Source organism: Ornithodoros turicata, chromosome 9, assembly GCF_037126465.1.
Source record: "Ornithodoros turicata isolate Travis chromosome 9, ASM3712646v1, whole genome shotgun sequence".
Lineage (NCBI taxonomy): Eukaryota > Metazoa > Arthropoda > Arachnida > Ixodida > Argasidae > Ornithodoros > Ornithodoros turicata.
In genome coordinates, this window is record NC_088209.1 from 44,178,656 (window position 1) to 44,200,754 (window position 22,099).

At 46.7% G+C, this 22,099-nt stretch overlaps 2 protein-coding genes across 3 annotated transcripts in view; both read left to right on the forward strand.

Annotated features, from left to right (window-relative positions):
* The window catches only part of LOC135369071 (synaptopodin 2-like protein), a 34,644-nt gene that overhangs the window by 10,386 nt on the left and 2,159 nt on the right, over positions 1 to 22,099 (forward strand). For both annotated transcript variants that reach the window (XM_064602718.1, XM_064602719.1), the window contains 7 exons: positions 3,214 to 3,475; positions 8,678 to 8,857; positions 14,209 to 14,383; positions 14,896 to 15,078; positions 15,395 to 15,486; positions 17,168 to 17,500; positions 19,279 to 19,552. In XM_064602718.1, coding sequence (XP_064458788.1) covers positions 3,214 to 3,475; positions 8,678 to 8,857; positions 14,209 to 14,383; positions 14,896 to 15,078; positions 15,395 to 15,486; positions 17,168 to 17,500; positions 19,279 to 19,552 — 1,499 coding nt within the window. The remainder of the gene's footprint in view (positions 1 to 3,213; positions 3,476 to 8,677; positions 8,858 to 14,208; positions 14,384 to 14,895; positions 15,079 to 15,394; positions 15,487 to 17,167; positions 17,501 to 19,278; positions 19,553 to 22,099) is intronic.
* On the forward strand, positions 4,343 to 5,459 carry LOC135369072 (uncharacterized). The gene is made up of 2 exons (XM_064602720.1): positions 4,343 to 4,729; positions 5,077 to 5,459. Exons 1-2 carry the CDS (start codon positions 4,409 to 4,411, stop codon positions 5,131 to 5,133), a joined length of 378 nt encoding a protein of 125 aa, XP_064458790.1. The 5' UTR covers positions 4,343 to 4,408; the 3' UTR covers positions 5,134 to 5,459.

The following is a 22,099-nucleotide window of genomic DNA, read 5'->3' on the forward strand; positions in this document are numbered from 1 at the left end:
ACCGTGTGATTCTTTGAAATGTAACGTTACGTATGTACTCTAAAATCTCACATTGCACGCTAGTCTTATACAGCAATGATTGAGAGAGATTGAATGACAAAGCCGGATATATCTTAATGTATCAATAAGCGAGCAATCGCGAGCTGCGGGGAAACGATCTACAGGCAATATTTCTTTCCAGAGAAGAAGACAAAAAGGAGGAACTAATGGAGCTAGTGCCAATACTAGAATATTTCATTACAGTCATATCAATCGTTTAGCTTTTGTGATATTTCAAACATTCTTACGTGAAATCTACTGCCAGTCACGTTGGACAATAAGAGCGCCGCTGTGATCCAGTTGCGAGCATATTTTAGGTTCTAATAAAGTTTGTGCTTTAGTGAACCTCTTACGAGAATTCCACGCCGTATGGTGTTGCCTGGGTGATTTCTTGAGATAGCAAATGTGAAGTCGGCCCAGGACGTGCCCCGAGAAACGCCGGCAGGCAATTAGACGCCACCAAGGAACCAGCTCAAAGTATCGTAGCTTCGCAGTAAAGCTAAGAATATCGTGAGTTGGGAAAGAAGTTGGCAGCGGGGAATACAATGCATGCGGTTCGTGCAGAAGAAAGAAAACGTTTGTCTGGCTCCATTCTTTTTGCACATGCTTTGGAGCGATGGAGATTTATACCTCAAAGTAGGTACTCGTTTTTATAAAACGCTTTATAACAGCGGTGTCTAGGATTTTCTCGAAAACGTCTAATTAATTAGTTAATTAATGAACTCCAGTAGTTACACGCGCTTTCCGACAAGATGTCCGCATGGCCACGTAAACCTTTAGAAAGATGGCACCAGCGCTGTTCTAACAGTTATACACAGTTCTAAAATAGCTCAAACAAGCTCCCTGTAGATGGTAGTTGGAACCATCATGTCCACGTGTGTTTGAAAATCTACTACAATGATTCTTGCGAGTTATCCGTACAGATTAATTTCCCCTTTGTGAAGGCACAAAAGAAAATGCGAGGTATTTGGAGGGAGAGGGGGCAGCTTCCTTTGCGCCGCGTTGACCTTGATACTGGTGACAACCGTCCTATCACAAAGAAACGAAACAACCGTCTTATTTATTAGAAAAAAGCCAAAACAAATGAAGACACTTTGTCGTCTAGACAAAGACATTTCGCGCGCGCTTCTCTGCGAAAATCAAGCAGCGTAATTTTTACCATTTCCTTTTTTTTCTTTTTTCTTTTTTACTGTTTCTGTTGCGATACTGTGCATAGTTTTTGTTGGGTACTGCAGTTATCCATGGAGGATATCATACTTCTCTTTAAAAAAAGTGAGGTTCGCTCGGCAATTTTCAAAGTTCAATTGGAAAACATAAATTTAGGGGCAATTAAAAATTGTCCAAAACCTTCCTCAATGATAGCGAAAGGTTCCAGAAGGTAAATGCCGACAATCCTCCGGCAAGTACGTCGCCAGTTAGAATTTTTTATCACCTTAGGTGAAACACCCTGTATACACTGTGTTCACGCTAACGTTCCACCAGGGTAAAAGGAAAACACGAATGAAAACGCCAGGATATTGTGAGGAGTCGCGAGTTCTAAAAGCCGATATTTTTTTCGTGGTATGGCTGATTAATTAATTAGCTATTTTTTAGTTACCCGTCTTAGGGCTGAGATGTGAATTGGGAAGTTCTAGAGCGTATCGAGAAGCGGGCATCGCAATTGTTCCCTACAGCGTACGCCTTGCGTGGAGTTTTTTCCTGATAAGGCACGCGAAATCCGAAAGTGTATCACGTGACACGAGGCGGGCGCCTCGATTTCCGAGCTCTCAAGCGTCCAGAAAAACTACTATACCCGTTATCTGCCGAGAAGCGTCCTTCAGCGCTGAAGGCTGATTCTCATCTGCACTCTCGGATTCTGGGACGTATTTTTTTCATTGTGGTTTATTAATTAATTAGGCACTTAATTAACTAATTAGCCACCATGCAAAAATATGGGTGATTACAACACATGCGACTCCTCACAATATCACGCGCTTTCTTTTTGTAGACCCCAGTGCACTTTATGTTCCATGCCAAGAGAAGCACGTCTAACGAATGGACGAAGACAGGACGGCACACACACAGCGCATACGTTCATTGACAAATGACAGCTGGTCTTTATACAGATAAGAACAACATCCCCTTCTCCCTCACAAAATTGCTTGGTCCCTGGACGAATCCAGCCCACCAACTCTTTTGACACAATTGGACTTGGATTGTGAGGGTCTCATTATTTCATTCCCCACATCACCACCAGCAATGGGGTACAGTATCGCCTCTGGCGGTGAAGCTCCCCATTCATCATCTTAAAATAAAGTTGTTGTTGTTGCGTTCCTCGTGACTCAGGCCTAGGGATACCATGCTGACGCACGAGTTTCCGTCTTGCTGAATCAAGAATGACTCATACACGACTCTTTCAATTCTTTTGTCTGGATGCATATGTATACCAAGGCGCCCAAAGTGAACAGACGTTAACTTGGACAAGTACAGCAGGTGCACTTGGATGATTCTTTGGGTTCTTGAGACCCCCGTAGTCGGATACGTTCACTAGCTTCGTATCTTTATGCTGGAAACACACATCACGTGCGACTGTCGTGTCAAGTCACGAGCCTTGACGTCTGAACCCAAGCGTCTGGTAGAGCAGCTCGCGTTAATGGCAAGTTCAAGGGAAGCCTCGCAAGACGATGTGAAAGAAAAAAGATCGTGTCTTGTGTGCACAAACAAACAAGTGGACGTACGGTGTTCTTTACTCGTTGGTCATCCCTTCTGATGAGCAAGAGGAACGAGTGACTTTATTTGTGCCATGAGACAGTCAATGAGTGTGTTGTGGTGCAACGTTCTTCAGGGATGGTGCAATCATCTTGGGTGAACGGATAGAGCGACAAAAAATAAATAAAAACTATAGGAGAGAAATATCTGGTTGGTCAGCTGCAACTACAGCTTCTTATTTCTTGCTTTTTGTGTGTTGAGCAACATGGAGGCGAACTGACCGTGATTAGCGTACTAGCACGTTCATCACCGACGAGGATATTTCTAGTACGAATTGCTCAGATATGGTATTTCCCGCGGCGGACGTAAAAGGCGCGGTTTCACCAGTTAAGAACTTAAAAGTGCTTCCTCATTTGCCTGCTAACTAAGACCAGATCACGACTATGTTTCCATTTCTCCCTCTCTCTTTTATTTTTTTTACTGCAGAGTTATGTCCGAGGAGGACAAGGAAAACCACACTGAACCGGAACCGGTGAAAACGAGTCTTCCGTTCAAGGATTACAGCACGGGACAGAGCTTCCAACCGAAGAAATACACAGCCCCTGTCCTTCCAGAAATCAAAGTACCGTCTGCCACACTCCGTGAGGTACAGAACACGGTGGAAAACGACCCTGAAACAGGAGCGACAAAGGAAGTTCAAACTACAATGGAGAAGAAGTCCGAGGTTACACCCTCTTCGGAGTACAAAGTATGTTTGTTAATTTGTCTTTCAAACTGACGACAATTCCAAGAGACATTAGTAGCATCTGACTGGGAGGTATAGCTGCCACCCTGTATATCATGGGCATAGTTGTCTCGTAACGTGTAACACTGCGGGTTATCATTAGGGTTTGACTTTCAAAAACGATATCCACGCTTCACTGGCTCTGCAATGAGTGGGAAGAGGTGTACTTTTTACTGTCCAGAATAACGAGGAAATGCGACATCTTTATCAGCTATATCAACAATAAACGTTAAAAAGAATGTCTGCTTTCCTCTTACAGTGAACGTCAGAGATCATTCTGACTCACAAAGCAATTGGCTTGGAAATTTACGTCGTCAACTTGCAGCATAATACGCAAGAAAGAGTCACGTCATGTTGCTTGACGTTTCCAACAACGTTTCATTCTCAAACGAACTGAACGTGACCGTTCATGCGACTCTCGTTGGCTAACATGCGTGCGCAGAAGCCGCCTTTGTTTGAGTCACGAACCAGGATCCTATTTCTCGTCCCAACACACTTTCTAACTTTAGACCCTCCGACCCCGCCGCCTCTTTCCCAATCTCTTTTTTCTTCTCTGCGCCTTTCTGTCGAATTCAAACCATTCCAGGAATATTAGTTTGACGTAGCAAGTATTCTTTCTTTACGTAAATATTAGCTCTCAGTACTCAATGGCCCTTTTAGTGGCCGTCAACAGTCTTGACCGTTCAGACTCCACTGTCCTTTCTCTCTTCCAAGTTATTTTAGATATGCGTCCGAGAGGTGAAACATCCTCCTCCGCTGTTCTTCGAATTGAAGCGCAGCAAGCCAGCTGTGACGTAGTCAACGTGACTTCTGCAAAAACCCCGCCTCGTCTCGCTAGGTCTCGCGTACCCTTGCGGAGATCTTCCAGTCCAGTTCAGTTCTTCGCTGCAGAAAGACATGGCCGATTCTGACAGGGTTCCACTGACGCCTGGATCTGTTATCAATGTCCCGCTGGGCTCCAAGCTCGAGATGCAGCTCAAGTTACCAGGATCTGAGGGAGTCGTCACGCTGCCCGAAGACTCTTCCAGGACTGTTCAGCAGAAGATGGAAAAGACCGTCTCTCAACAATCCAAGCGAGTTGCGCAGATAGGAGATTCGACCGTTACAGAGACGAGCCAAGCCGTTCAAAAGATGATGCACGATTCGAAGCAAATGGTTAGCCAATCGTCCATCGATTCCGAGACGGAGTCTAGTCGTGTTACAAAGACAGTGCAGCAGGTAAGCTCGCAACCTGGTTATTACTATCGCAATATGTCGCTGCCGAAACTCGTTTTTTCCTGTCAAACACGATTGAGATGATGAGTCGTGTCGAGATTGGATTCAGATTGGATGTAAAAATGCAACAAAGACTGATTTTGTACCAGAGGCTCATGTTTACACTCTCCGGTAGAAGTTAACCGAAGGAAAAATAAAATACTCAAAGTACCAGATTCGATCCCTGACCGGTGCAACTTAGTGTTCTTCAGTGTTCCATCATGTGACCACCCGCGTCGGTCGAAACATCATTCTTTTGGCGGTCCTTCCAAATGCCACGACCATTGACCAATGAATGTTCTGTTTTCCAGAAAATGCAGTACTCGAAACAGACGTATTCCTCAAGCAGCACGTTCGAGTCTTCTTAAGGTTCTTCTTCGGGATTCAAGTGGACAGAAGTCGTGTGGGACCCATCCCGTTGTACTGTGTCAACAACAATTTCATATACGAATTACTACGCCATGCAAAATCACCAGCAAGGACACCCGCCTGAATAATAATAAAGAAACCCACCTGACAGTTCATCCGACTGCTCTTTGTCAACGCTGCCGTTTATTCTACATTATTTTGCATCTGCTGTATGAAGCTTTGGGCCTTTTCGTGTTTGTCTTTTTGTTCAGTGTTGTATTTTCTGTTCACTTTTGATAAAAACCGCACGGCTAATAAATGCTCCGTTTGGGACTTGCCTATTATATTTTTCGCTTTTTACTGGGTGGGACGTGCTCTTTCTAAACCAGATTTCCGGGACATTTAATTAGCACACATAAACACGAAGACTATACATCCTTTCATATTTTATCTGCTTCAGTTGCGCAGTGTTCAGCATTCAACAAAACAGACATACTCGTCAGCTTCGTTACAACTGCCTGTCCAAGCATTAAAAACGAAACGGTACGCAATTCTTGCATGGAGACAAATAACTGCTTCTAGCTTAGGGCTGTGCCGGCATCGCCTGCGGATCGCATCATAATTCAACCCAAATCGGACAGCTAGAAGCAAGCTCGAATTGAAATGTAGCTCACTCTGAACTGTGTGTCACTCTCAGTTAATCGCGAAACCCCACAGAGAATTCTACCGAGACAAAACTGTACAAGTGGTATTGTTGTATCAGAGCCGTGGATGCATGAGATGAATTTGGGTGCGGACGACTCGGCGCCTGGGTGTCTATAGTTAGAACAGGATGGATGCATGTTGCAACAGCCGTCCATTCCACGACCACAGAGTAATGTATTGCAGCTGGAGTTGATTGAGAGCGCAGTACGCAGGTCCTACGACTAAAAAGACATTATTTAAGAAGAAAGTCACAGAAAAGGTTAGCCAGCTGTGACTCGAACTCACAGCTTCTGGATTGCCGGTTGAGGAGTTGTATTAGCTTAGCTCAATTGGTAGAGCCCTGGATCAGCAATCCAGAAGATGTGCGTTCGAATCCTACAACTGGCTAAACTTTTCAGTGACTTTCTTCTTTCATTGTTCTTGGGCACTTGAGGCTTGTGTGTAGTGTTGTTCCTTCTTCTGTGTTCCAGCCTCAGAACATGAATTTCTTTCGTGTACATTATTTAAACTTGTTGAGCTACTCCTTTTCTCTCCCGAGCCATCGTACTTAGCCTGGTCAGTATTGTCCCACCAAGTGGAGACAAAATGGATGCGCCTTCTATTCTTAGAGGATGGGACGCCGTGCTTTTGACGACGCGATATCATAGAGACGATCGAAGGTAAATTAAGTAGAAAGGCGTTCCTCTCTCTCGCAATAACAGGCTTACCGATGGCACTTAACTTTCGGCCATTGATCGCAGCATGAACGGTCTAATGAAATCCACATAATGTGGTCCAATGACGCAAACATCAAGTTCGTGTTAGCGCCACGAAGCAACTGTGGCTATGAGTGGCGTCTACTTGAAGCACCGGAACATAACAGCAGTTGTTAGTCTCTTTTTCTCGCACCAACGAGCCCAAGTCCCTGTTTTAAAGGAACATCTGTTCCAGTCCATTTCGAAAACCATTTTATTCCTCCTGGATGACTGACCACGTTATCGAATATCCCGGGCGAAATAGTCGCGTAGTTTCAAGTAGTTTATTCGATGGATGTCTGGGAAAAAACTTCCTCCTCTGAGAGTTATCCGCTTAGGGAGCTGAAGCGGCACTCATCTTTAAATTTCCTTCGTTTATTATCTAAGCTACGGGCCCACTTTTTCGAGCTCGACCCGACCCGGGCCTTCCTGTTCTTAGGCGACCCGGCATGGCCCAGTGAGCAGAGCCGACCTTTTGACCCAGCGAATGATGCATCTCCAGCTGCGACTTACGCCTTCTAGCACATTTATCAGAGCGGTTTAACAGCGCAACACTAAAGCAGAGAACGCACGCGGGCGAGTGCATTAGCGTAACTAATAGTCCTGCACTGAATATGGAATTAGCTGCGCGACCCGGTCCAGTCTGGCTCACAAAGACATGTTTGTAGGCCCGGGCCCGACACGGCCCGCGGGCCGGGCCCTTGCACAAGTCTAATCTAAGCTATTTTTGTGCGAAAAAAAAAAATGCCGGGTAGATTGTCGGCCGATGCCGTAACAAAAGTATCGCAGCGCAAACTTCTAGCCATGAGTGTGAAGGAATTCCAGCGCAAGTGGCGGCACCATACTTCAATCTTTGTGCGCAGTGAATGTGCTCCCCACAAGCGTCTTTTGTCTGTTTGTATGTAGGATGAGGCTGCACATACCCGTCACACACTATATCCGATGTTGTACATGGTTTACCAACATCTGTTTCACGCTAAGTTTCACGCATCGAATAAATTTTCCCTAAACCTAGTGTTTTCATATATGTTTTTTTTTTATGCGACCGTCCCTTTTATGAATACCAAGGTCATGCCAGAGACTGGTTTTCCTCGGGTTTTCCGGCAGACTTTCCTTTTGTGCTGTCCACGTCCATACACCGGCCCTTCGTGGTGGATTAAAAAGCGAATCTTCCTGCGTTAGAATGCTTTTAATCGGCTCTCCAGATAGTAACTCATAACCATAATGATCGAGATTGATCGCCATATACAACCATACATTAATGACATGGGATGCTTCCCCGCAAGACCCACTTGAAAGAGGATGAATTTATGATGAGTAGAGATGAGTTCTTCGAGGAGGCCTGAACGAAAATAAAGAGGGAGAGAAGAGATACTCCAATAAGGGCCATGGACTTTGGACAAACGGACACGCTCATCCAAATTGGACGTGAAAATCTAGGATTATTTTTCCTTTCTACGCGTAACAAATATATTTGAGAGAATCATGTTTTGCCCAAGCAGCAAATTCCGTTCTCAAAACAGCTCCTCACTAGTGGAACTAGTGTCGAATGCGAACAGTTTCGCGGACCATCAATGAAGACAGGAAGTGGCGGTTCGAGTGATTCACTAACAACAATCATAAATTAATGACGATGAATTGGGTGGTGCGGCCCACTATACACCAAGACACAGTGGACGTGTCCAGATGTGTTCACTAAAGATGAAGCGAAAGCCGGTAAAAATGATGGACGACAAATACCTGCCGTGATATGGTAAAAGTAGTTGAGGTCACATTTCTTAGCGTTTAACGTCACGCTGGAATAATATTTCCGTACCACGATGACGCTCGGAGGTTCAGTCGGAACCGCTGCGTCAGAAAACGCGTGTGTGGAACCGACGTGCACAAGGTGGAAGATTGGCCTACGGGATTGGCCTACGGGAGCTTTACAATAACGAACAGAAGAGGATGGTTGGCTCGTTTTATTGCTAACAGGGAGACGCTGGAAATAATTGAGATGGAAAGAATAAGCACATTGGGCACCACGTTTGTAAGTTGACCCTCTATTGTTTCTGCGTGGGTCAAGTATATATTTATTCACTACTTGCTCGAATATATGATCGTGCGCTTGTTGTATACGTTGCAGAGTGTGACAGAGACCAAGAAGGTAACGTCCAGTTTGCCATCTGGCGGTGCCACGTACATCGCCACGTTCAGCAATACGACAGCAACCAGGTTCTCAAAGTCCGCTTCGCCCAAGCCCAAGCTCAAGCTCAACACCAGCATCCCCTCTCCGGTCATGAAGTATGGGTTCCCTCCAACCACCGTAAGTCTCGGAATTTAAATCAATTATATGGATATACAGGGCAAGCTGTGTACAAAAAGGCTGTGTCCTGCAGGGCGCTTTACCAATCCTCCAAAATTGTGTCTGCCTTCAAGATGCGAAATGGAAGAGCATTTTGCGCCCTCCTCGGTAGCTCAAGATCGCGGGTTCGATCCTGGCCGAGGGCGGTAGCAATGTGTGGGAGGTAAACATTACTTCCAACACCGGAGAAAAGAACCCAGGTGGTTCAAATTATCCACGTGCAACATGTCGCCATAGTATATAGGCAGACTAACCTTACGTGGAACATTTTATCACGCTTCCGTGTGCGCCATTATACGGGTGCCGTAAAAGCGCCGTTTACTTTACTATGCTTCACGAGGTCGTTCATGTAATGCCCTACCTCACTGGGCGCAGCGATAAGTACTCGTCTCTATACACGCAAAAGACGGAACAAAACGAAACCCCTTTCTGCCATACTCGTGACGTCAGCAGTGTAGCGAGCGAAAACGAGGCGAAATACATCAATTCCTCTCTTGGTCCTTCCAGTCTTCTCATCACAGCTACACGATCAGCACGGAAAACCTTAGTTGGGATTGATGGAAAAATAAAGCGGATATTGCGGAGCTCGTGCGGAGAGGCGGCTGTTCCACTGTAATTATACGTGATATGAAGTAAGTTAAAACGATAACTAAGGAATGAAAAACAAAACGGCAAACGATCACTTACGTCGCGGTGCATCCACCAGCCTGGTGCACAAACGCCTCCGGAGCTTGGAAGTCTTTGAACCCAGTATACCCTCGTCGTGCTAGGATCGCCTGGAAACGCTCCCGCTGCTTCCCGAGTCTATGCAATAATCGTCCGCTGTAGAGCACATTTACGGGGCTATCTAGCAATCGTTACACATTTCGGTCGTATCGTAAAAATAGAAGTCCGAGTACATCCCTCCCCAAACGTTGTACACTGATAGTCGTTTATCTCGCGTTTTATAGAAATTTTTGCGAGCGCGACGGTCCTGTAGAACAAAATTAAGAAAAAATTCAAACAGAATCCCACCCCGAGCATTTTCAGTAGCCTCCCATACACAAGCCGTCCTTTCTTTTTTTTTTTTTTTTTGCACAGGCATATCTCCATGCCCTCGTCATTTTTTTTTTTTTTTTCTGTGCGTGCATCAGTTGGATATCACCATACACAGGTGGCGCAACAGTCAGAAAAGAAAAGACATGTAGGCAGTGCCACCTGTCTGTGATGGTGTCGGACGTGAAGCAGACAGAACAAAAAATGACGGCTTTCGTGTGAGTTGAGGTTTTTGCTTGCCGGCTAATTCCTTTGTACAGGACCGCAACGCTTGCAAAAAAAGAATCCAATAAACGTTGAGAGAAATAACATTCAGCCTACAAGGTTTGGGGCGGGATAAGCTCCATCTTCTATTTTTACAATGCGATCGGAATGTGCTATAGATTAACCCTATAGGTGTATTTTCTCCACTGGAGAAATGCAGCTCAACGACGACATCGTTATCTACCTTGTTCTTATAGATTTCCATTCCACTGCTCTGATTCCCTTTCACATGGTCCAAGATAAACGAGGATGAACAGAGTAGTAAACGGAAAAGCGAGCTGGTGGTTACATAGCCACTTGTGTTGTCCCCGTATGTATTCTCTCTTCAGGCCCAAGCAAATGTTGCCCGCTTCAACATACGCGAGACAACAGAATAAAAAAAAAAAGAAGGCAATGCCTCGCTTCGCTTTTTCGTGCGTTAAAGCAAAGGAGCTCGGAGCCCTTCTCTGACATGTTGCCCAGATAGGACCCTGTGGACTTTAAATAGAGGCAAGGCGGTTTCTGCCGGGGTGTCGGTCTCTGCGCTCTCCGACCAGCCATTGTGAGGGGGAAGAATGTTGTGACGAATGAAACGAATGGTGCTGTTGCGCGATTGAATAGTGCTGGAGAGGGAAAGATGGTCATCGGCGACTTGAAACGTCTCGGGCAAGCCACACGACCTTGGTCCTATCCACAGGCGGTTAGGGACGTGCCCCCGCTCGGTAGGCAACCAGCCCACTTGCCCCGTACGATCGACCAACCTTGGAATGTACGAAAAAAGGTGGGTGCTGGACAACAGGCGGCTTCTTTCAGATCCTATGGTGTTTTTCGATTGGCCGGTCCAGAAGTTACGGTAGGAGCGCTATACTGACGTCATCAATTTAGTGCACATGCGCGAAGGAAATGCTGGAAGGCGATAGCGGGCATAATTATGGCCAGTGGTTCTATGAATAGATTCTTGAGGGAGGAATCTTGAAGACACAGTTTGAACTCTGGACCGAAACCAAAACGTTAAAGTTATTCTGGATACAATGTAAAATGCATCAATGTGAAGCCGCATTCCAAAGTGTACAGACTCCCTGACGTGACGGCAGGAGTCTCCGCCAATGAAGAAGCGCGAGAGATGTCACGTGCTTACGTGGGAATGGTCTCACGTCGGAGCTTGAGAATTCCTACGTGTAGGCTTATACCAAGTACAATATATGCAATACCGTATAATACAATTTATGCATGATATAATGAAGCCCATCTATCCAAATATCGCAACCTCCTTAAGCAAAAAGGAGAATCGTATGATTACTTAAGGCGCTCAAAATCGCCACGTCGGTGAAATGCCGCGCAATAACTTATAAGCGGATTTTATTGGCTCTTACCGTGGACGTCACCGCCTGGCTGTCTTTGGCCACAGATTCGACACGGTTCTCGCATTGATTAGGGAAGAAGAATATACGGAGGTACACCACCAGGGAGAGGAACTAGCTGCACTAAACATGGCTAAGACAGCAAAGGACTGCTCGATTGAGAGAGAGAGAGAGAACGGGAAAGGCGTTGTATTCCGATTAGACGCAGTTAGATGCAGGGGCGTAGGGAATGAACCTTCGTGTATTTCATTTTCCATCTAAGCTAGCTGACCAAACATATTACTGCTGCTCCAAATACCGACGTCAGCGCCATATTTTGCTTGCTCGTTCTGCACGCAATCACTCGCTTTTCATATATCTTTTCAATTGTTGGTTTTCAAACTTGCCCTCCGTAATTCCTGAGTACGGGGAGCAGTTATGTGACTTTTTGGTCCGGAAAGGACTTGGCTTCATGTACCCCAGATCGGTGATTATCAGAAGCTCCCACATCGATTGTCATGACCATTTTGGTAACTTGTTGGTCTCAAATACATACATTAGACTTCCCCGACGAGCGTATAGTGCGTTGCTATGAGCACATAAATTACTCCAGCTACCAAGGAAACATTTCAAAATGGAAATCGATATCCGCTTCAATGTGCGAAGCATTCGAATCCGCATGTTAACACCGCGAAGCAGCTCTGGCTGTGTACAGACGCGGATATGTACGCGGAGGAAACAAGTGTGAATCCTAGGATGACATCTGAAAAATTTGTCGGAATTGAAACCTCTGACAGCAGAGCTGGATTAGAACCCATTCCAGCAACGGGGAGATCCTCTCAGCCACTGGTTCAAAGTGTGTGTCAGACGTGTAGTGACGGTATCATCTTTCCATACGGATGAATCCTGTCTGACTTGTAAGACTGAATCCCATATGCATGGAATTATATACCGTCCGATGAGTCGCGCAAGGGATGAAACCTATAAATAGAAAACTACCGAGCGTCACAGTATCAGAGATTCGAATACGGGTAGTATTAGAAAGTATTCTCTCAGAGATGTAGCCGCAAAGTAGATGCAGCAGGTCCTAATGAACTTCATTTGACCACCTGGCGGCGAATCTACGACACACTCAGAGCAGAGTTGAATGTGAAGAACATTAAAGTGGAGACGCTGTCCTGGCGCATTGAAAGAGACGCCGTCTATTTTGAGTTATCCCCCCGTCCCCTTCCACCTTGAAGCACCTCTGATGCGGAAGACACATCAAGAGCGACACTTCTTCGTTCCCCCGGTCTTTTACCCTAGAGAGAAACTCTTCGTTTGCGACACAGTCTTGGACTTTTAGAAAGCCATCTGTTCATAGTAGAGTTCTTCAAGGTAAGAACTTTTCACATTAGCCCATAGGCGGAGAGTTTTCACACTCCACCCTTCATACACAGAGGTCGGCCAGGGTGTTGTGACTTTCATGTTCACTCGCATGAAACACGCGATTTTTGTGATATCCCTCGGAATGTTTGTCTCGAGTGCCAGCTTAGAGGTCCTCCGGCTGAGACTCCCCCACGCAGTCGGTGCTTTAGCCGTACGTCCCCCCGTCTTTGACGTCATGCTATCTTCTTCTAATTCATGAAGAATGACAGGGTGTTCAAATAAATAAGTAGATGAACACAAACGGCTCCCAACTCGCGACGTCACTATATGTTCGCAGATCGTAAAGCTGGCTTTTATTCATGAATGCGAGGAGGTCTCATCCGACCTGGCCTCGTAGTAAGGTAGCTGGCATTCTGTTACTATGTTCCAAGAATTATTGCACGATTGTATGGCGCAATTACTTTTTGAACCCGATGTCTCCGTTTTGTAACATTTCCAGTCGCAATCTCGGTGCTGTTACTCTCGTGGGGTTCCGTGACCGTCACGCCATACCGAAATACGGTCCATGTCGCCTACAAAATGGGCCATGTGAGACAACACCCTTACAAACGCCGCAAAAAAAAAAAGAAAAAGAGGGAACCTGCAGGCATGGGTGGCATCCCCTACGGCAGTGCTTCCCACACTCTGCTACCCTGCGACCTATCAAAAATAGCAGCATATAGTAGCAAGATCCTCCCGAGCACCAATGTCGAAAGGCAAAGAGCTCGTTGAATAACGACATTACGTTATTGGTGTGCGTCCTCAGTCCTAATGGGTCTATTTTATCCAATAAGAAACCGAGCGCCGACCGAGGAAGGCGAGTGTGTATGACATCACTAAAAGGAGCTCAGGAATGGCAGAAATGTCCCGGTAGACGCTCCATTTCATCGAATCGGTGGCCGCCGCTTTTTCTTGCGGCAACGTGCGAACTACGTAAAAGGCTCTCCTGACCTAACCTTGGTCGGCGTTCGATGAAATGGGCGGACACCAAAAACTACAAGTGGTCCATGAATCTTGTCTAATACAGACTGAGCAAACTTAGCCAAGGTACTCTTGTAGAGAAGACAGAAAAGAGGAAATTGACAATTGACAACGTTTCCTTCCAACATCAGCCGCACGGGAAGAAAACAACTCGATTGAATAACGGAATCACCTCATAAATTGGAAAAATGCGAAGAACAACCGAAAGTAACCATTCGCCACGTTCTCATATTTCCGGCCACAACGAAGAGTCTATTAGGCTAGACGCATGACACATACATGGAGTCGAATGTTTAATTTGTGTAGGACACTTTGGACACCGTCTCCAGCGTGCCGCAACCACCTACATCGACAGGGGAAACGAAGACGACCGGACTGACAAATGGAGCACTGGTGAGCCCTACTGGCTTGCTGCTCCTACCAAAGTTCTATGAACCGGCTGACGACACTGGCATGGACTTAGACGCCGCCAAATACAAGAGTAAGCATTTTCTTCCCGGGGCTCTCAACAATGGCTTTGGAACAGCATATTTTCCCTAAACTTTTTCTGCTATTCCATTCTTGGTTCGTTTCCCGAGGTTCTTCAATTCTGGAACTGTGTATTGCGTACCATATATGATATAACTTCATTAAAAGGACGATGGCACCCAAAAATCCCTCTATGAAATGGATTAGGCATTGGCCGACAATCCACTTGGCTAAGTTTCCCATCCAAAGTGCATAGACACTAAATGCAGGAATTTTAAAGATAACTGGTGCTTCCGCGGTAGCTCCAGCGACAACAGGATCGGCGTGACGTCACTCCATAACAGAAGGAGTGAGAGGGCCACCAACTCCCCTTTCTCAAGGCCATCCTCTGATTGGTGCCTCTTTCCAGAGAGGGAATTCTGGCGTCTGCTCTTGTCGTGTATTCCATGGAATAGCTTTTTCGATGCCGTGGTCAACGAGGAGTTCCCTTTGAGCAATACCACCTAAGTAGTTTCTTCTCTGCAGAAAAGATGTTCTCTTCTTCGAGTTTCTACGAGGAACCAAACTGCATCTACCCTACAGTGGAGGAACAGGTAGAAATGGCCCGAAAGATTGCCGGTTCACTATCGGCGGACACCAACAAGAAGTCCCGCGGAGCCAACATGTTCTTCAAGCGAGTCAAGCGTTCTCACAAATGGGTACACGAAGGTAACCGCAGTTTCTTGAAAATGCGTAGCTTCATATTTTGAGACCGACAGATATTCATGGAGGCCAGCCTTAGTGGATGCAGTCATTTTCCTGTTAACCACAGATAAAGATGTCGCTGAGATTCCATGTCAGACCATTCAGGACCTTGCACCCTCACTGCTGTGACATAAACTGATTTCTTGGAAATTTGAAAGAGAGTAGTATTTCTAGACCCGTAGTGAGACAGACGACCGTGCAAAAGAAACCAGTGATAACGATGTTGATACTCCACGCGAAGACTGAGGTGCAATTAGCTCTCCACATAATAACTTTGCAGCACCGGAATTCTCAGACTCGGAAACGACAGATACTTGCAGAGAAGGCGCGGCCACTCCAGACCCAGCCACCGTACCGTACACAATCAGCACGGTGAGTTGGACCAATTTCATTCGTAATAACACTCACCGGCTCGAGTTAGCATGTGTCGTTAGTAGAAGCACTGCCGCTGGTATAGTATTTAGAGATGTTGACCTTTTATTTTTTTGTAGTCCATAAATGATCGAAAAGCCCTAACCGAGCAGGAAATAGTCCCTCCTTGAACCACTGAGGAGCAGATGCTGTGGACCACCTCGCTAGTGAAAGTGGTGTTATGTTTGTTGCCTTTTCAGCGTTCGCGTTCGTATACAAATTGCGAACATTTTCGGACCGGAGAAAGATTACGGTGCAATCCCTTCAACTCGAAATCTCTTAATTCCAACTCATACTTCCCGGCAAGGCCACGCGTATTTTTAAACGGAAACGGCAGTCAGACTACGCATCGGAATGGTGTCAGAGACAGCTTTCATTATTAACTAAGGCCATTCCTCATAAAAGCGATACATCTGCCAAAGGAAAGAGGACCAGCACGGAAGAATGCCGCTTACTCGTCGTCGGGGAGCCTCGCTTTTTTTTTTTTTTTTTTTTTATGGGACTACACAGCAAAGAAAAAGGCGACATTTTCTCCACTGGGTTGGGCTTAACATCGCAAACGACGTTTATACCCAGGCAGCACACGACATCGGGCCGATATCGATAGCAAGTCGGGCACCTCGGCCCAACATGTCCCCGAAACTTGTGACCGATTTACGACACAAGTTGGCAATGTCCACGCGGCATGTAGCTGACGATGCCAACTTGCGAATGATATCACTTTCAAGTTTGCAATGTCGGCTCGTTGTCAACCGAAACAAGCGACATGTAGCCGACAATGCCAAGTGGCGGCCGACATCCCACAGAACTTGGCAGTGTCAGCGTGCGACACCAGCGGCATGACGCCGACAATGCAAACTTGCGACCAGCATCCCACTGAAGTTGGCAATGTATGCTCGATGTTGACCGAAGCCAGCGACATGACACTGAAGTCGCGGCTGAAGAAACGCTCTTTTTGCCCCGAGCTGTTTTGATGCTTGCCTGTGTATAAATATCCTGAAAAGCCTCTCCGCCATCACGTGACCGCGCGTCTTCGACACAGTTACTATATATGAGCACTCAGACCGACTCCCTTTATTCCAACAAGTCTCCTTTGAGTTGTAATTACTCCCAAACAGGGACATAATAGAATAACTGCTGCAGGGAACGACACAAGCGGCAGTTATTCTATTATATCTATGTACCTACTACCCCAATACAGCCCTTTGATCAAAGACGCGTGTGATTTCTACGTGGCCGGTCAATGCCGATCTGAGTGTATAGTACCATGTATTCCGAGTATACATGTTTTCGTCAACTCCGTTAATTTCTATTGATTTGTGAGCGCCTGTATCCCAGGTCGGGTACGCCGTTCTTGTTCAGTGGCAGATGGAGATGGCCTCTCTCCAAAGCATAGGTTAAACATTATAGTTTCTCCGCTAGAAGAAAGCAACCCCCGTCGGGTCCGTTCCAGTCCTTGGCAACAACGCCTTGACAACCCAAACAGTTTTTGCGTGGTCGAGCCAATGAAGGTGGTGAGTTGGAGTCCTACCACCGGCTGTGCTTTCCCTCAAGTGAACGCATACTAACCCTTTGCTGTCCTCTCTCCAGCTGAACACATCTGTACTCCGCTCCTGATGATATGCTCTTCAATAATGTTTAGGGCCCCCCGAAGCTGAAACTCATTCTGGACCCGAGGCATCTTGAGGACGCATCCACACTGCGCTCGGCAGGCGTGAACATCGTGGAACACGGTGCCATGAGTCCCGAGGTGTGCTTGGACCTCGTCAAGGACCTCAACTCTCCTCGAGGTAAAGGGGCCGCACTTTTCGCGAAGCGGAAGAAGAAGTCCGAGGAATGGGTGGTAGACGTAGACAAAGTAAAGGCACAGTTGGGTGACCGGTGGCCAGAATCGCGTCAACCGCTGCCTCCCATCAAGGCACCGCTCAAGACACCCGTCGCAAGATTCAAGGAGTCACTCAACCCTAGGCTTAAGGTCAGTCATGTCTGGACTTGCCTTAATTCGTGTATAGACCACGTCATTACGTTTCCGAAAACCACGTACGCGCAAGAACAACTTTGCCTCAGTTTACAACTATTGGGTTAGACGCTCGTTAATTATCGCATTACTTGTGCGCGTATCACAAATGCCGCATGTTATCCGGAAGGACAACATATTAGAATGAGGAAACGTTACGGCGTCATTGCGAAAAGACAAGTGCTGGCTATTATTTGTGGAATGGATCCATCAAGTGACGACGACTTGAACATGGTGGTCTTATAAGCCTCTTTACGTAAAGAGTCTATAAGACTCAAGAGGAGCGGCTCGAATTGGCTAACGGATTGAGCTGAACCCGACCCGACGATGTTTACATAAACCGCTCCGACCGGAAGCGATCGCAGCAGCCTTCCCCTGTTGTCGGGTTGACTCGACTCGACAGCGTTTACATGAGCGAGTCGAACCCGACATCCCAAACTCGACCCGCTTCTGCCGAGTTCGTGTAAACGCGGCTATATACAGGGTGTCCCAGAAAACGTGTCATTGAATTATAATAAAAAAACTACGCCACCTAGAATCATGCGGTCAACAGCATTTGTTCTTATTAGGCCTAATGTGAATGTCATGTACTCCAAGTTTAATTATGTAAATATTTGCCAACTCAACTCGGAAATTTGCCAAGTAAAGGTCACTTTTTTACCTCACCAATATGAAGAGCGTGCCGAATTCACTCAAATTCATTCACAGTGATATTCACGAGCTATCCCATCGGAAAAAATAGGCGACTATCATGCTTTTCGGAGCACCGGACCATAGCGCGCGATGACTTTTTGAACGCAATCGCTCTCAGTGCGACGAAAGGAGGTTCCGAAGCCAGCCCACAGAGTGATAGTAGAAAAAGTAACAGTTCCTAAATCTGGGAGAGGGAAAGCATTATCCCAGCGAATGTCGGACGTGATAAGCCGTGCCTGTTTTATCTCTTTCTGCGGTGTCGGGGAGGGCTGGGTTTCCAACCTCCTTTCGTCGGACTGACAAAGATTGCGCTGAAAAATTCATCGTGCGCTATTCTGTGCGACCTCCGTAGAGTATGATGTTCGGCTATTTTTTCCGATGGGATAGCTTCTGAATATCCCTGTCAATTATCATTAATTTGACTAAATTAGACACGCTCTTCACATTGGTGGGGTAAAAAAGTGACCTTTACTATGCAAATTTCCGACTTAAGCTCGCAAAAATTTACATAATTAAATTTACGTTACACAACATTCACACGAGGAGGTGGCAAAAACCCAGTAAGAACAAATGCCATTGACCGCATGACTCTAGGTAGTGTAGTTTTTTTATTATAATTCAATGACACGTTTTCTGGGACACCCTGTATAATTCCTATAACACGAGTTTGTCATTGTTTGAAGGAGCTGCAATCTCAGAAAATGTATCTATCCGATAGCCACAATTTTCGTCCCAATTGCGATAGAATTAAAATAGAATATTACGAGCAACACTGTGTCTCCACCAACTACGCATTGCTCGTCAAGTACTGGATCAAAAGGGGTTGGCTTTGTAGTCATCATGGGCAGTCAGTCGGGAACATAGATCACTGTTGCTGGACAAATTGGAGATTATTTCCCACCAGACGTCACCTTGAGCCGTTTTACAGCTGCAAATTAAAAATGTTTAGCCGTCCCATGCATAACAATCTACGCCGTCTACTGCTTTACGGTATCTCTTTCATGTATGATCTGATTTGCACAAAAGATGTGTTCCTATCGCAGTTGGTGAAGAGCCCCTGGGAAGCCGCCCTTGAGTCTCCCATCGGAAGCTGCGATTCAGCTTTCGCTATGGTGCGGCCCGAGGAGGTTGTGGATTCTGTGATTCGTGCGGCGGATGCTAAAGTCTCCAGCGACTCTTATCAGGACCCGCTGCTGCTATCTCCATGCCCGGAGTCAGAGTGGACAGCTCCATCTCCAACGCCATCCAGCATAAGTTACAACCCAAAGGACCCATGTCTGGCCAGGGCGCCCAGGGGATGGCGAGGAACGACGTCATGTACGCCTTTCTTCAATCTCTCTTTTACACACGGGTAGTCTCCGTCATCCGTTGAAACCAACTGCTCCATGACGTCGATACAGGCTCCACCTACGAGACGGCAAAAGACCAGAGATTACTTTCAATTATCATTGAAGACTGCTCCTCACAAGGCACGGGCCTCCTTCGACCGTTCGCACGAACTGCCTCGAAAAACGCCCGTAGCGCCAGCAAGAGTGTATCGTGTCAACTTCTATTGCCGCTTGATAGGTTGACAAGATACCAACGATACACGCCTGCTGGCGCTACGCGCGTTTTTCGAGGCAGTTCGTGCGAACGGTCGCCGAAGGCTGCCCGTGCCTTGTGAGGAGCAGTCTTCAATGATCATTGAAAGCAATCTCTGATCTTTTGCTGTCTCGCGGGTGGAGCCTGTATCGACGTCAGGTTCGTCGTTGCGCCGCCCAAAAAGCTTGAATCCAAGCGGAATCCGCATATCTGGAGGGCGCCATTTTGGTGTTTGGCAGCTGATGGACACCTGCTTTGTCGCGCTTGTAATCTACCAGAGGCTTATGATCCACAGCCGCCTGTGATATGAGGGGCATTGATACCAAACTGAAAGAGTTCACGGACGAAGGGCTTTCGAAGGGTGAAGTGTGTCTTCACTCGTTTAATCGTAAACAACGCGGAGTATCAATATGGCGTAATGCATTGAACGCCAAGCGTGTAACACGTGCGAGAGTGCTTGCTCTCTGACAAGTCACACGTTACAAGCTTGACGGCGCTACGTGCATTAATTTGTTGGCTAGGTGGCGCCACAGCCTATTACGAAGGGAATCCATTCATGGACGTCTCTTTCAATGATCATTGAAGAATGAGGGTCAGTTTTCACTTGGCGACGCTCGACGCGGCGTCGTTAGCGGGCGGCGGAAATGAACGCGCATTTCCGGAGTCGAGCCAAAAACTGCCATGCCGACCTTCTTTCACGACGTCGGCGAGAGTTGGGCGGGAGCAGCAACCGAAATGGATAGTACAACAGCAAAGTCTGACTAGTAGTTAGACTTAGGGGAAAGGGAAATAGGTTAGAAAGGAGAGAGAGAATGAAACAATTTCCTGTAACGTCGCCTGATGAACATCACTCTCAAATGGGATTGGTATTTGTGGTTCAATTACGTCATGCACGCCGGAACACTGAGGAAAAAGGTAATTGTCTATCTATGTGCAGGGGCGTCGGAAGGTGGGAGGGGCGCCCCCCCGAACTTTCGCTCTGAGTGTCCCACCACCCCATTTTTCATCCGCAAATGTGTCGTCCGAGACAGACTCTGTTTCCGCTCTGTTACCGCGCAGAGTGAATAGGTAATGCCCACCCAATTATCCTATACAATACCGTAGGTGCTGCGCGAAGAGTAGCGACACGTCGTTCGATAGCCTTGCTTAGACGATACAGGAAAAAGCAGATTTCGCTCTAGCAAAGGATGTCGACGTGTTCTTGATCAACACAGTGAAACATTCCAGGCTAGAAATGGAAACTCTTATTCGGCGACGAGGATTAGCAGTTCGCTGGTGTGCTTGATGACGCATAATGTAGCACTCTTTGCCTGAGCCATGGCCACAGCCCTTGGTAGAGATTTTTTTAATGCAATAATAGTGACACCCTCTGGAGGCGACACCATTGCGCTTTTGACGAGAGCAAAACTAAAAAATAAACGAACACGATACCGCTCGCGGACTTCGATTTGTCTTATCGCAATCAATATTTCAGAATTTCTTTTTCCCCTCAAGGTAATCAAGAACATGAGGTGGTCTTCCCATACGTCACAGGCAAACACAGTCATCGATTTGCATGGACGGGTCGTTTATAATGAGAACATAAATGGCTCCTCTGGGTTGGGATAGGTTAGGTTAGCTTAGCCTAGACTAGCTTAGCCCCCCCCAAGCCGTAAGGGACTTCAGACACCCCTCTCTACGTACTGTAGTTGACACAATTCAGACTATGACGTTTCGGTCTTTCAGAGGAGCTTTGGCCATTCCTATAGTTTTCATAAGCAAGTGACCAATGGCACGCAGCTTCACGGCCGGACGGAGGGCGCGCGCTTTTTTTTCTTCTTCTTCTTCTTACGGCCTTCGCGGTCAGACGGGAAACATTTTCGCTGTCACCTTACTCCTCGCACAGCCTTCTGGGCCCCTCCACGCAGGGGCAGATTTAAGGGGGGGGGGCGACCGCTCCCCCCATACGGTCGTGTTCCCTATGTAAAAACCCTATCTCCTGGACGATGCTGCGCCGCAAAGCACGAAATTTCCTTAAGACCGCCCCCCACCCCCCCATGACAGACCCTTAAATCCGCCCCTGCCTCCACGGCAAGTGACCTTGCCTTCATTTCGCCTTGATGGCGAATATTTGTGGGGAAAAAAATAAAAAGAAGGAAATTATGTTCCTCACACGTTCTCAACACACGTAGAGTGACGACTGTGACGTCCTGGAATATATTTATGTCTTATTTATTTATTTATTTATGCGTGCCTTTATTGCAAAAACGACGCTCAGCTTAACTTCGGATCTTCGTAGAAATA